This window comes from Pongo abelii, chromosome 10, assembly GCF_028885655.2.
Source record: "Pongo abelii isolate AG06213 chromosome 10, NHGRI_mPonAbe1-v2.0_pri, whole genome shotgun sequence".
In the NCBI taxonomy this organism is placed as follows: domain Eukaryota; kingdom Metazoa; phylum Chordata; class Mammalia; order Primates; family Hominidae; genus Pongo; species Pongo abelii.
Genome location: NC_071995.2, coordinates 37,184,039 through 37,199,741, shown reverse-complemented (window position 1 = coordinate 37,199,741; position 15,703 = coordinate 37,184,039). Strand labels below are relative to the sequence as shown.

Genomic DNA, 15,703 nt, shown 5'->3' with positions numbered 1-15,703 from the left:
AAGTAACTGGGATTACAGGTGCCCACCACCAAACCCAGATAATTTTTGTATTTTTAGTGGAGTCGGGGTTTCATCACGTTGGCCAGGCCAGTCTCCAACTCCTGGCCTCAAGTGATCCACCCGCCTTGGCCTCCCAAAGTGCTGTGATTAAACGCATGAGCCACTCTACCTGTCCATTGTATTCTTCAACTGTTTTTCTAAGGAAGAAGAGCTTATGACATGAAATCTCAGCCTTTACAAGTACTAGTATATTTATGTTTTCTTTGGTATCTTTAATTGATATCTATATTTTCTTTGATGGCATTTCCACTTCTTCCCCTTAATGATACAGTGTGTGTGTTTTAAAAAATTATGTGAATTAAAACTGATTTTATCCTGAGAATGTTGTGACCTCTTGAGATAACTGATGGGTCCTAGGCATCCTGAACCAGGATTGAGCATCTCTAGGGTATTGTTATTTTTTGTAATTAACAATGTGTCCAACAATTAGTGTGTGCTAGTCACAATTCTACATATAAGTTTCTTATTTTTCTGTATGACAACCTATAAAGTTGGTATTAGTATCCCTATTTTGTGAGAAAACTTAAAGAGGTTTAAGTCCTCCAGTAGATAAATGCTGGAGCTAGAATTTGAACTCAGATGTGCCTTACCCTAAAGTCATTTTGCCTTATTGGTATCAACAGGGGCATGTGTATGAAAAATTACTACCCTTTATCCTGATCTTGCAAGTATCGCCAGCTAAGGTTGTTTTCTTGGTGTGCTGATCTGTACTAATATCAAGCTGTGGTTTGGAGGCAGAGGTCCTCATAATCCTGGATGTACAGGGCAATTAAGTCAATTTTAACATACATTTTAGCATAGGTACTTGGCCATCATTCAGATATGTTAAGGCGAAGGAAGCTATATTCTCATATGAAAGTGAAATTTTAAAAAATTTATTGGTGTTCAATTCATTTTCAAATTAAATTATATTCTCTACTCTTCCCTATTCTTCTAAAATTCATTTCTCTATAAATTTTAAAGAATTTTTCAAAAATAGTCCCTTAATTTTAAATCAGAATTCTTGTTGAGATATAAAACAAACCAACCTTAATTTTCAGGATGCAATATGGCATAAAAAGATCATGACTTACCCTTTATGCCATCAAAAGAAGAGATTGTCTCTTGCAACAGTGAAGACGGTGTTTTGTTTCAGGAAGTTCTGCAGAAAGGGCTTGAAGGACGATAATACCAACACTGGCACTAAGAAGTACTTGCACCAAATAAGCTTTATGGATATCTTAAAATATGAAGTTCTGGGCTGGGCCCGGTGGCTCACGACTGTAATCCCAGCACTTTAGGAGGCTGAGGTTGGATAATCACTTGAGGCCAGGAGTTTAAGATTAGCCCTGGCAACATAGGGGGACCCTGTCAATACAAATAATAAAAAACTAGGCTTGCATGGTGGTACTTGCCTGTAGTCCCAGCTACTTAAGAGGCTGAGGTGGGAGAGCTGCTTGAGTCCGGGAAGTTGAGGCTGCAGTGAGCCATGATTGCACCACTGCACTCTGGCCTGCGTAACAAGAGTGAGATGCTATCTCAACAGAATAAAAATAAAAATAAACCAAAAAAATAAAAGCTATGAAGTTCCATTTTCTATTGTTTCTATATGAATGACTTCCAAATCCAAGATTTCTTCTTTGTAGGGATCAGGGAACTCTGTGTTATGTATCAACATTGTTTAACCCACACATATAAAACCAGATGATGACTATTAACTAGAAAGCGTACGAGATCAGGTCAGAAGAACTGATTTGCCTCTTTTCTCTATGGAGGACAGAAAGGGTGCTGTTAAAGTATTCTCAGTGAGATCCTTGCTTTTTTTCTTTTTATCCAAGATCTCAGATTTTAAAAATGAGGATGTGGTCTGGAAAAGGATCTAAGCAAGAATCTGGGGTATGCTGTTTTAAATATCTTAATCTCAATTTTCCTATAGGTCTCTAGCTTTTGGACCTGTTGATTCTTAATGAATATCTAGCTGCCAAAAGGCAAACAGGGTGCACCTCTTGAGGACAAGGAGTGTGTTTATTTAAGAAAGAGGCAGACTAGCAGGCCACTGCTTGAGTGGAATATGGGTCTGTAAAAGCCACTGGAATAAAGGAGGAATGTGATGTGGCTTAATCCAGAGCTCCTCACAGAACTCTGTACCTATGTACTGTGCCAATGTGTATGTAGGTTACATATCTATTGTCCTGCTGCCCTCAAAGCAAAGAAATCTGGCTTTGGGAATAGGGGTTGTGCTGGAACAGACTTTGCCCATGTTGAGTCACTGTTGAACAAACTTTTATAGATTAAAAGCTAGAAAAGGCATACACGTGTCTCTGTACAGCACTGGCAGGATCCTAGTAAATATATTGTAATTGTGCAATAAATATCTGATAAGTGATTGACTGAATGAATGAACATCTCCACAGATTTGGTTTCTACTGCCAAGTCAATCTGGTACCTTACACTAATTATGAGCAATCTATTTATTTTGCTGCTTGCAGTAGGTATGTTGCAAAATCCTCTTTATGATGGGGGTAAATATCTGTCATTTAACATGTCCTTTTTTAGAAAATTATTTTAACCACAAGGAAGGCTTAGTAGCATTGCTGTAGCAAATTGACTTCTATTCCTTGCTTTCTGACTGTTAGACTTACAGCCAAGTAATCTTTGTATAAATATCTTTGGGCAGTCAGTTGACAGAAATATAAGTTGCACATTTTAGTTCCACCTGTGTATAGTAGTTGGTACAGTTCAGTTTTTTTAAATATCTTTTAAAGAGATCTATAAATGTAAACACAATTTTCTATAGCTTTCTATGGCTTGGAAGAATGCTAAAGATACTTTTTAAAATCTTTAACTTTTCTAAGGGCTCATTTATAAAAGTAATAATGAAAAAAACTCCCTTCTCACTCAAAAGTTTTTCTCATTTTATGAGTACTATTACATTAAACCATACGGAACTGCAATTTTTATAGGTCAAATATCAGCAATTTAAATGGTAATCTGATATAATGACAAACACTCTTAAAGTTGACTTTTAGAGAAATTTGCATTTTTAACAGCTTAGCAATACTTTAATTCTTCCACTAATAATATATTTATTTATTTATTTATTTACTTATTGAGACAGTGTCTCACTCTATTGCCCAGGCTGGAGTGCAGTGACACAATCTTGGCTCACTGCAACCTCTGTCTCCAAGGTTCAAGAGATTCTTCTGCCTCAGCCTCCCAAGTAGCTGGGATTACAGGTGTGTGCCACCACATCTGGCTAATTTTTGCATTTTTAGTAGAGATGGGGTTTCACCATGTTGAGCAGGCTGGTCTCAAACTTCCGACCTCAGGTAATTCACCCAGCTTGGCTTCCCAAAGTATGGGGATTACAGGCGTGAGCCACTGCACCTGGCCTAATATTATTTTTATTACTTGGAAATAAACCTTATCCCTGCTCTTAAGAGGCTATTCTCATCTCTGTTTTGGAATCTAGAAATATCTTATCCAAAAGATATAATTTCAGTAATAGTAAATATCTATTTTCACTTGAATATTTCTTATTATCACACATTTTTTAAGAATACTATAAATGACTCAAATCCATTTCTTTCTATGCATGAAAAACCCGATGCCGTGATTGGTTCCAGCATGTATAGTTATATGAATTATTGATAGTTAAATTTTATGCCTTTCAGATCTTCTTATTGCTACGACAACACAGCAGTACTTAGTGGTACATTATTCTTAAACTTAACACATCTCATGCCTTAAGTACAGTTAACATTGCTGCAAAATTGTTATCAATATTGTTCCAATTAAATTTTATATGATTACTGTAAAAATTTGTTTTCTCTGCATATAGGCCTTTCATGTTACACTTTTTTTTCTCCTCTGGATTTGAATTGGTTTTTTGCTCTCAATTTAGGAAATATTTAGAATTTTGTGTCATTCAGAAGCTCCAAGCACATAGATACAGCTAACACTTCTCAATGTTTTCCCGTTCTTTCTAGCTTTGTCTCAGAGAATAATAAAAAATAACTCTAACGAACATCAATACATTTTACCAAAAAAAAAAAAATCACTGTCAGATTACTTTGATGTTAATGCAGAAAAGTGGGAATATAATGCAAAGTATAAAAGCACCTTGAGACATTAGTAACAAAACTATAAAAAGCCATAATTATGGGGAATGAATTTTATCTCAAATAATTTTACTATTATAATTGAATTTTAACTATATATACACATTTGAAAGAATTGCAGATTCCCAAGAAAAACAATTATTATAATTATTATAATTGTTTAAATAAGGATTATTTGTTAAATGATCTGTGACACCTATGGATTTATTTTGCTATCTTTTCCAAAACATATAGAGACGATTCTGGGTTTTACTTATAGAAAGTAAATTAAAACTAGTTAATGTTTCTTTTTTGATAGCTACTAGTTAGGAGCAATCTGACCATTTCTTTTGTTGCTTATATTAGATATGTTGCATGATCTCCTTTATAATGAGCCAGAGCAAGTGAGCCAGTAATGTTCTAACATGGTAATTGATCTACCTGAAATATTTAGAAGACACTACCTGAATAGGTCTATATATCTAGAATATTTAGAAATATATATATATATATATCTAGAAATATTTAGAAGACCTACCTGAATAGGTCTATATATCTAGAAAGGAAAGTTTAGTAAAGGGTACTTTGAGTGCTTATCTATTATGTATAATTTTGGTAGGACTACAGAAACTTGAACTGACTCAAAATGTTAAATTCCAGACCTTTGAGCTGGAAAGAGAATCACATGCAAACTAATTATATAAACGTTGGCTATAGGGTCCTCCATTTCCTTGTGCTTTCAGATTGAGTAAATGTCATCCCGAATTTTCTTGACACAGTCTTTCCAGAGAATTCAGTGGTGGCTTTAACATTTTAATAATATTTTAAAATCATCATTTTAATAAAAACCTAAGTGGCATTAGTTGCTAAGTACATCAAACATATAGAGAATGTATTATTTTTACCATTTCACGTGATCATAAAACAATAATTGACAAAAAATTGAACTTTAATAAAACAATATTTGATGAGTCCTCAATAAATATACAAGCTTATGAATACTTTTATATATATTCATCAACATTCTCATTCACATCAGTTTTCAAAGTCAGCAATTTTTATACTTCGTTACATCATTTAAATAACAATAGCTCAGATAGGGCTGGGTGCGTTGGCTCACACCTGTAATCCCAGCACTATAGGAGGCCGAGGTGGGCGGAACACGAGGTCAGGAGGTCGAGACCATCCTGGCTAACACGGTAAAACCCCGTCTCTACTAAAAATACAAAAAATTAGCCAGGAGTGGGGACAGGTGCCTGTAGTCCCAGCTACTTGGGAGGCTGACAAGAGAACAGCGAGAACCCGGGAGGCGGAGCTTGCAGTGAGCCACCGAGATTGAGCCACTGCACTCCAGCCTGGGCAACAGAGCAAGACTCTAGCTCAAAAAAAAAAAAAAAAAAAAAAACTCAGATAGCAAATAATGTGAGCACATTTGCAGTTCTTTTAGCATCATATTATGACTTGGTATTTTATTGAAATCTTGTCCTGATTAATTTTTTTAAAAGGTAGCTAAATTTTTTTTTCTTTTTTTTGGTTTTGGTTTGATTTTTTTAATTACAGGGGTATATATTTTAGATATTATTATTAGGCTTTTATAATTTCAATAAGAAATTAAGCATTGCAAAACCATAATTTAATTATTTTGCTTTGCCTTATAATTAAAATCCCTTATGAGAAAAATGTCCATATCTGTTCATTAAAGAAAATTGTCTGATTTCAAAAGGCCTAAGGAAATTAAAAATAGTATTAAACTAGACTTTTGAAGAAATTACACAGTTTTGCTTCTCCAAATTCCTGTTACAAAGAAAACACTTGGCATCCTGGGACATTTTGATACTTTCAAGGCCCCAAAAATTGCTCCAGTAAACTATTAATACATGGTGTTCCAAGTATTTTTTTTAAATGCTTCTAGGTGAACGAGGTATTCTCATGAGTACTTAACAGAATATAATCTAAAATCTACATATCTAGGTACTTAATTCTTAATCATGTCAAGAACAATAAAAATTTACTATGGAATAAAAACCACCAGTCTCTTGTCTGGCTAAATAGAAATCTTTTTTATTCATTCTTTTTTAAGATGTTACATTTTTGCTTAAGTAGAGAACATAAGCATAAGTAGAAATGAACTTCTTTGTCTTCATAATGTCATTTATTGAGTGCCTACCATGTGCCTGTACTATAATAAGTGATCTGAGTACATTGCTTCACTTAGCTTCATAAAAACCCACTGCTTCATTTAGTACTTATAACGAATGAAATTATTAAAATAAGTTATTTTACAAATGAGGTACCTTTAGCTTGGAATTTGAGTGATATTACAATGATTCCCCAGAATCATTTCTCCAAAACCGTTTATCACAATCATGATTTTATAGTGCCTACCTTTTCTGAAATATAGATATAAAACCAAATTTCATCATCAAATATTGCCAATTAATCAAGTTTTCTGGTAGAATCCTGTAGAAACACTTGTGAAATGAATGCACTGATGTATTTTTATCACTGTGGTCTCAGTTGTGTATTGTGTCATGGCTACTCTTTGGACCTAATTACATAGGGGTTTTATGCTAAGGGGGGAGAATATCTGTGCTTCTGATTTATATTAAATTGGAGCTGATGTCACCTTGGAAGGCAGTAAAAGAACTCTCTCCTGAGATTCTATGTTATTTCTTCTTCTGAGTAGTCTCAGAGTACCTAATTAAAACTGCTCATTGGCTCTGATGACTAATTTATATTTTATGCTATTATTATTTGATATTAATTTAAGATAATGTCATATTGTATGAGTGCTTACGACAATCTACACAAACAACTATGTATCCTGTTTTTTTTTAATATAGTTAGACTGGAGAGGGAAAAATAAAGAACAGGGCAGGAGGGAAAGCCTTAGAGAGAGATACCATACAAGAAATGTGACCAGAAATGGTATAGCCACTTCGTAAAAACAGTCTGGCAATTTCTCTAAAAATTATATGCTTCCGTATTTTCATTCTTTGGCATATATCCATTATTCATAACACAAAAAAGTGAAAACAACTAAAATATCCATCAACCGATGAGTGGATTAATCAAATATGGCCTACAGTGAAATATTACTCAGCCAAAAAAAGGAACTGTTACATGCTACAGCATGGATGAACCTGAAAACATTATACTAATGGAAAGAAGGCAATCACAAGGGACCGCACATTGTATGATTTCATATGTTTGAGATGTGCACAACAGGCAAATCCATGGAGACAGAAAATAGATTAATTGTTGCCAGGGGTTGAGATGAAGGAGGAATAGGAAATGCCTGCTATTGGGTATGAGATTTTTTCTGGAGGGAAGAAAATGATCTGGAATTAGTCGTGACGCTTACATTAACCTTGCAAATACACTAAAAACCACTGAATTGTGTGCTTTAAAAGGGTGAATTTTATGATATGTGAACCATATCGCAGTTTAAAAACATGACCAGGACGGGCGCAGTGGCTCACACCTGTAATCCCAGTACTTTGGGAGGCCGAGGCGGGAGGATGACAAGGTTAGGAGATCAAGGCCATCCTGGCTAACATGGTGAAACCCCGTCTCTACTAAAAATACAAAAAATTAGCCAGGCGTGGTGGCGGGCGCCTGTAGTCCCAGCTACTCGGGAGGCTGAGGCAGGAGAATGGCGTGAACCCTGGAGGCGGAGCTTGCAGTGAGCCGAGATCGCGCCACTGCACTCCAGCCTGGGCTACAGAGCGAGACTCCGTCTCAAAAAAAAAAAAAAAACCAAGACCAAAGATTCCTTATATTTGTAATAATTTCATTGCAAAGTCTTCTTATATGAACATACACATGTACAAGTAAAATATAAACATTTTGAATTCAAATAATAATTAAATATATTATAAAATAAGCTTGTGCTGTCTATCCTTCAACCTAATGGCTTGTGTACCATGGGAAAATAGGTAGATAATTCATCCACAAAACACATTTTGTATTTGAAAATCTCACCTTCTCTTTCTTTCTCTCTCCAGGCATACACACACAATATACACCTTGTATTTTTTAATCAAGTTGTAGTAATCATAAATCTTTACCCCTAACTAATTTAGGGTATATTTTCAAAGAACAGGGATATTCTCTTAGGTAACTACAGTATACTTATCAAATTCAGGAAATCTGACATTGATATATTAGTATCTAAAATACAGTCCATATTTAAATTTCCGCAATTGTCATAACATTGTACTTTATAGAGCAACTTGTTTTTCCCAATCCATTGTCATGCACTGCACTTAGCTGCCATATTATAGTTTCTGTTATTCGAAAGAGTTTCTCAGCATTTCTTTATTTTATATGACATTGATATTTTTAAAGAGTGCAAGACTATTGCTTTTTTTTTTTTTTTTAAGAGAATACCTCAATTTGGGTTTGTCTGATAGTTTCTCCGTGATGTGATTCAGGTTATAAACTTTTTACAGAAATACTACTTGTATTAGTTTCTAAGGGCTACAAATTACCAAACACTTGGTGGTTTGAACAACAGAAATTTATTTTCTCACATTCCTGAACACCGGAAGTCAGAGTATTGGCAATCCACGCCCTCTGAAGGCTCTTGGGGAGAATTATTTCCTGTCTCTTTTCCAGCTTCTGGTGGTGCCAAGCATTCCTTCGTTTGTGGCGGCATAACTCCCATCTCTGTCTCCTTCTTCACGTGGCTTTCTTTTCTTTCCTGCGTTTCTTCTTATTTGATAAGAGCATTTATTGGATTTAGGGCTCATCTGGTTAATCCAGGATGATCTCGTCTCAAGAACCTTAATTAAATCTGCAAAGACTCTGTTTCTAAATAAGGTTTCATTTACAGATATGGGAGGTCTGGATTAAGATGGATCTTTTTGGGTCCACAATTGAATTTATTGCATTACCGAAATGATGTTGTGTGCTTCTCAACGGATAATATTAGACTGTTCCAGATGTAGATAGGGCTAGAAATTTTACTATTAAAAAACATAAATTCATACTGATACTCAAATTAAAATTAGTTTTTCTCTTGCCTTCCCACACAGCATGTTTGTATCTTTCTTCTTTCACAGTGAGAACCCTTACTCCTAACATTACCAAACCATTTACTTACTTAACCAATCCTACAATATACATAAAATAGTTTCAGAATTGCTACCCTTATATCATTACCAAAAATAAACTTGCAAGTAAAGTTCAAAATTTCCGCCTCATTCTTTCTGTCTTTGACTGAAATTATATAGCCAAGTTCAAAAGTTACATGGCTTAATTCATCCCCACCTCCATCCCCTTTGCTGTGTGGTTACTTTATCCTTTGGACATACTGTTCAGTTAAATTGTTTCTATTTGTATTCAATTTTAAGGTTTCTTCCTTCATTCTTGTTGGTTTAATTTTATTTATTTATTGAATAGTAACACTTTGAGGGATTCCAAAAGTAAAAACTTTATTAATAGAAAGGATACTTAGGCCTTTTCCTGCCTATCCATTCCACTTTGTTCCTCCCACCTCCTGTAGCTAACCAACTTCACTAGTTTCAGGTTTACTCTTCCTGTGTTTCCTTTTTTAAATATAAATGGGTATGTCTATATTTCATTTTGCTTTCTTTTTACATAGAAATGATTCTCAACTGGGAAGATTTTGTCCCCCAGGGACATTTGGCATTATCTGGAGACAATTATTTTTGTTCACTACAGGAAGGAGCGCTACTGACATCTAGTGGGTAGACATCAGGCATAATGCTAAACATCCTACTATACACAGGGTAGCCCTCGACAACAAAGAATTATCTGGTTCAATAAGCCAAAGTGCCGTTGTTGAGAAACCCTGCTATAAGTCTACTTTTGCATTTTGCTTTTCAACTTAACAATATATCATGGAAATCACTCTATATCAGTTTATAGAGGTCTTCCTCATCCTTTTTTTACAGCTGCATAGTGGATGTACTATAGTTTATTCTGTCAGTCTTTTTTGTATGGGTATTTATGTTGTATTTCAGTATTTTGCTATTACAAAGAAGCTGTAATGAATAACCTCGTGCATCTTTTTTTGTATTTTTAGAAGTATATTTTCAGCGTGAATTCCCAGAAGGAGGTCAAAGGGCAAATGCTCTGTCAGTTTGCCAAATGCCCTCTGTAAGAGTTGTACCATTCTGCATTTTCACTGTAGTATGAGAACATTCCTTTACCCATAGGCCTGCCAGTGGAGTGAGTTACCAAGTTGTTGAATTTTTGCCAATCTGATAAGTAAGAAACTCAATGTAGTTTTAATTTGTGTTTTTCTTACTATGAATTAAATTTTTTTGTTTTGTTTGTTCACATTGCTGGGTCGAAACCCAAATTGTGTAATACGTAACCCAAATAATTATAGATGAATTACAGAAGCAATCTTTATCAAATACAGTGAAACAAAGTATATACAGTATTTCTCTGCTGAAAATGTTCTGCTGGGTTCTGTGGCTCACAACAGTAATCCCAGTACTTTGGGAGGCCAAGTTAGGAGGAATCACTTGAGGCAGGTGTTTGAGACTAGCCTGGGAAAACATATCAAGACCCTGTCCCTACAAAATACAAAATAAAATATAATTTTTTAGAAAAAGAAAATGTCAGATGATTTCCTGGAGAAGCTTTTCTGGCGTCCATGTGTCAGTAAGCTTTTATGTAAACATAACGGTATTGTTTAGCAGTGCCTGAGGGAGAAGTACTCATCGCCAGGTAACAAATATCATCCTGGAAATGTAGTGTTTAAAGTCTTTGCTGATGTTTTCAGACTACCAAGATGTCACACTGAGTAAGTTATCATGACTTTCCACTAGGATTCTTGTGTGCTTGGTGTTTTACAGGCCATATATGTCTCTTGGAAGTCTTCGGGATCAAGTCATTTACCCTGATTCAGTGGATGATATGCATGATAAAGGTTATACAGACCAAGATCTGGAATGTATCCTACACAATGTCCATCTCTATCACATAGTTCAAAGAGAAGGCGGTAAAGTCTATCATTCTTTTTTAATGCATTTAACTTCACTTTTAAAAAGTAAGCTTGGGTATATATTTAGTCTGTGGTTTAATTTGAATATATGCTATAATCAGAAATAAGCACATAAGTGTAAAGATGGAGTTTTATTGCTGTTCCATTATTTACATTTCTTTTTCTGCTTGTGTTGTGTTTAATGCAACACACTAAGTTTTTATTAAGTCTCCATGTCAGTGCAGCTAACATTTAAAAACAGTTTTTTTCTTTTATATTCGAATGTACAAAGTCCCTGAGGCCATTGTCAGTCTAGATGTATGTAAAGTCTATGACAGAAATATTTGCCTTACAAGCTCTCAGCTCACATTAAATTAAATAATTTGAGAAGTAGATACCACAAAACTTCTTTTTTTGTTTTCAGACCCACAATCTGACCAGTATCTTTTTTTGCTCTCAAGCAGCACACAGGTAATTAAAGTTAGAAACTTCTGTATTGTGGTTTTTCAGCATAAAACATTTTTGAAAGAGTATAAATAACATTTGTACATATAAGCTTAAAATAGAATTATTGTCTAATAATACTCTTTCTGTGTTTAGTGATACTTTCAAATAATTTAATAATAATAATCACACTTTAACTAGATAAGCCAGGCAAGAGAAAGAAATAAAGGGCATTCATATAGGAAGAGAGGAAGTCAAACTATCCCTGCTTGCAGACACATGATTCTATATCTAGAAAACCCCATAGTCTCAGCTCAAAAGCTCCTTCAGCTGATAAACAACTTCAGCAAAGTTGCAGTGTACAAAATCAACATACAAAAATCACTAACATTGCTATACACCAACAACAGCCAAGCGAACAGCCAAATCAGGAAGGCAAACCCCTTCACAACTGCCACAAAAAGAATGAAATACCTAGGAATACAGCTAACCAGGAAGGTGAAAGATCTCTACAATGGGAATTACAAAACACTGCTCAAAGAAATCAGAGAAGACACAAATGGAAAACCATCCCATGTTCATGGATAGGAAGAATCAATATCATTAAAATGCCTATGCTGCCCAAAGCAATTTACATATTCAATGCTATTCCTATCAAACTACCAATGACATTCTTCACAGAACTAAGAAAAAAACTATTTTAAAATTTATTTGGAACCAAGAAAGGGCCTGAATAGCCAAGGTAATCCTAAGCAAAAGGAACAAAGCTGGAGGCATCATGCTGCCCCACTTCAAACTATACTACAAGTCTACAGTAACCAAAACAGCATAGTACTGCTACAAAAACAGGCACAGAGACCAATGAAACAGAATGGAGAGCACAGAAATAAGGCCGCACATCTACAACCATCTAATCTTCAACAAAGCTGACAAAAACAAGCAATGGGGAAAAGATTCCCTATTCAATAAATGGTGCTGTGATAACTGGCTGGCCATATGCAGAAGACTGAAGCTGGACCCCTTCTTTATACCATATACAAAAATCAACACAAGATGGATTAGAGACTTAAATGTAAAACCCCAAACTATAAAAACCCTGGAAGACAACCTAGGCAAAACTATCCTGGACATGGAAACACAAAGACTTCATGACAAAGATACCAAAAACAATCACAATGAAAGCAAAAATTGACAAGTGAGATCTAATTAAATTTAAGAGCTTCTGCACAGCAAAAGAAACTATCAACAGAGCAAACAGACAACCTACACAATGGGAGAAAATATTTGCAAACTATGCATCTGACAAAGGTCTAATATCCAGCATCTATAAGGTACTTAAACAAATTTACAAGAGAAAAACAAACAACACCATTACAAAGTGGGAAAATGACATGAACAGACACTTCTCAAAAGAAGACATATATGCAGCCAACAAGCATATGAGAAAAGCTCAGTATCACTGATCATTAGAGAAATGCACATCAAAACCACAATGAGGTACCATCTCACACCAGTCAAAATGACTATTAATAAAAAGTCAAAAAATAACAGATGTTGACAAGGTTGTGGGAAAAAGGGAACACTTATACACTGTTGGTGGGAGTGTAAATCAGTTCAACCACAGTGTGGCAATTCCTCAAAGAGCTAAAAATAGAACTACCATTTCACCCAACAATCTCATTACTGGGTTTATACTCAGAGGAATATAAAATCATCTGCCACAAAGACACACGCACACAAATGTTCATCACAGCACTATTCACAATAGCAAAAACATGGAATCAATGTAAATGCCCATCAATGACAGATTAGATAAAGAAAGTGTGGTAGAGGTCCACCATGGAATATTATGCAGCTAGAAAAAAAGAATGAGATCACATATCTTGTAAGAACATGAATGGAGCTGGAGGCAATCATCCTTAGCAAACTAATGCAGGAACAGAAAACCATATACTTACTGCATGTTCTCACTTTTAAGTAGGAGCTAAATGATGAGAACTTACAAGCACAAAGAAGGAAACAACAGAGACTCAGGTCTACTTGAGGATTGGAGGGTGGGAGGAGGGAGAGGAGCAGAAAAGAAAATTATTGGGTACTGGGCTTAATACCTGGATGATGAAATAATATGTACAACAAATCCCCATGAAACGTGTTTACCTATGTAAGAAACCTTCACATGTGCCCCCAAGCCTAAAAGTTAAAAAATAAAATAAAATAAAACAAAAAATTATATTCACACTTTCAAATAATTTAATAATTCATATAATTTGGTAGTTTAGAAAAATGACTGAAATAACAAATGAGACACCAATTTTAAATGTATTTTATGTTCTATTTTACAGCCCACTTACATTATTGGAAGTAGAGTAGTAGTACAGTGATTGAGAATATGGACTTTTAACTCAGAGTTCCGGAATCAAATCTTGATTAGCCCTGTTCTCTGTATCTTCAACTGTAAAATGGGATAAATATCTACCTTATAAGTTTTTTGTGAAGATTAAATAAGACTGTATGTAAAACATTAGCACAGTGGCATATGAGTACACAAGAATTAGTAGCTGGCCCCGTCTGGCAGCTAACACCTGTAATCCCAGCACTTTGGGAGGCCGAGGAGGGTAAATAGCTTGAACCTAGGAGGTTGAAACCAGCCAGGACAACATGGTGAAACCACTTCTCTACAAAACATACAAAAATTATCCGGGAATGGTGGCACACCCCTGTAGTCTCAGCTATTTGGGAGTCTGAGGTGGGAGAATCACCTGAGCCCGCAAAGTCAAGGTTGGAGTGAGCTGTGATTGCATCACTGCACTCCAGCCTAGGCAACAAGAGTGAGACCCTGTCTAAAAAAAAAAAAAAAAAAAAATTATTAGCTAATGGTAATATTAGTAGTTGTAATATTGATACTATACTTTGTGTGATAATGCTTGAAGTTTTATATAAAAGTATCACATACATTATTTCATTTGATCCTTACAATAAACAAATAAGGCAGGCAAGAAAAACACTTTTAATTTTTGGTATCTGTAATTCCTACTATATATGGAAAGCAGATTGGTTTTTTGTTTCACGTGGTCAACTCCTTGGAGTTTCAGAAGGCTGTGGTAGAATAAATGCTACATGTTTATCTTGGGCAAGTTATTTTGAGGACGTTTGAAATCTAATGATCCAAATAGAAATTTAGAATAAACATGAAATATTCTATTCTTCTAGAAGTCATCAAGAAGGTCTAGAACTCTTTCCAAGAATTTTCCAAACTTAAAAATGTAATCGTAATTGTTATGGGTTATTGAGTGCTTACTATGTGGAATTTATATATATCATCTTATTTAATATCCATAATAGTCCAATGATGTAGGTTTTACTATCTTCATCTTAAAGATTAATTTCAGAAATTTAGTAACTTACTCAGAGTCTCATGGCAAGTTGTGGGACAGGGATTCAAGCACAGATCTGACTTGAAAGTCAGTGTTCTATGCTAGGGTATGCCACTATAGTAAGGTAACTCCTAGCTTTTTAAACAATTAAAAAAAAAAAAAAAAAAAGAAACCTAGTAGCTCTTGCAGGCAACTGTCTACCCTTCTCATTTTCAATCCTGTTCTCCAGAAGGTTCTTAATAAATTTATTCAGACTACGACTATAGTAAGGAAATTAAAAAAAAAACAATAATAAAAACTATTATATCCTTGCACATAAAAAAAAACTTCAAGGAAACCTGTTTTACTTGCTTAATTCTTAAACCTGAAATGTTTAAGCAAGGCAGGAAAACACTTAAATTTGCAAGTACATTATTTAATTTGAAAGAAGCCTACTGAAGTTCCATTTAGACTAGCTAATCCTTTGGTTGGTATAATAAAAATGGAATTAAAAACTACATTCCATTCCATCAACTAGGTTACAAAACAGGAAAGCAGAAAAGGGTTAACAAGTGGACATGAACTAAAGAAGTGTATACATCTCTAGGAAGCAGGAAAATCATTCTCTTCTTTGCTGACTTTGTCTCACTAAATCAGGGTCAGAGGCAACATTATGACTCAGAGTTTTGATTTACGTGTTCCGTGATCATGCAATATTGCCTGCCTACAAAAACCTTTGGGTTTAGTAGAACAAAGAACATGATTTATTAAAATATGTAAAAGTTAAAGTGTCCTTTGACCCAAAT

At 34.8% G+C, this 15,703-nt stretch overlaps 1 protein-coding gene across 3 annotated transcripts in view; it reads left to right on the top strand.

The window, feature by feature from the left end:
• The window catches only part of ABCD2 (ATP binding cassette subfamily D member 2), a 72,658-nt gene that overhangs the window by 24,901 nt on the left and 32,054 nt on the right, over positions 1–15,703 (top strand). For all 3 annotated transcript variants that reach the window (XM_002823102.4, XM_054527115.2, XM_054527116.1), the window contains exon 7: positions 10,973–11,118. In XM_002823102.4, coding sequence (XP_002823148.2) covers positions 10,973–11,118 — 146 coding nt within the window. The remainder of the gene's footprint in view (positions 1–10,972; positions 11,119–15,703) is intronic.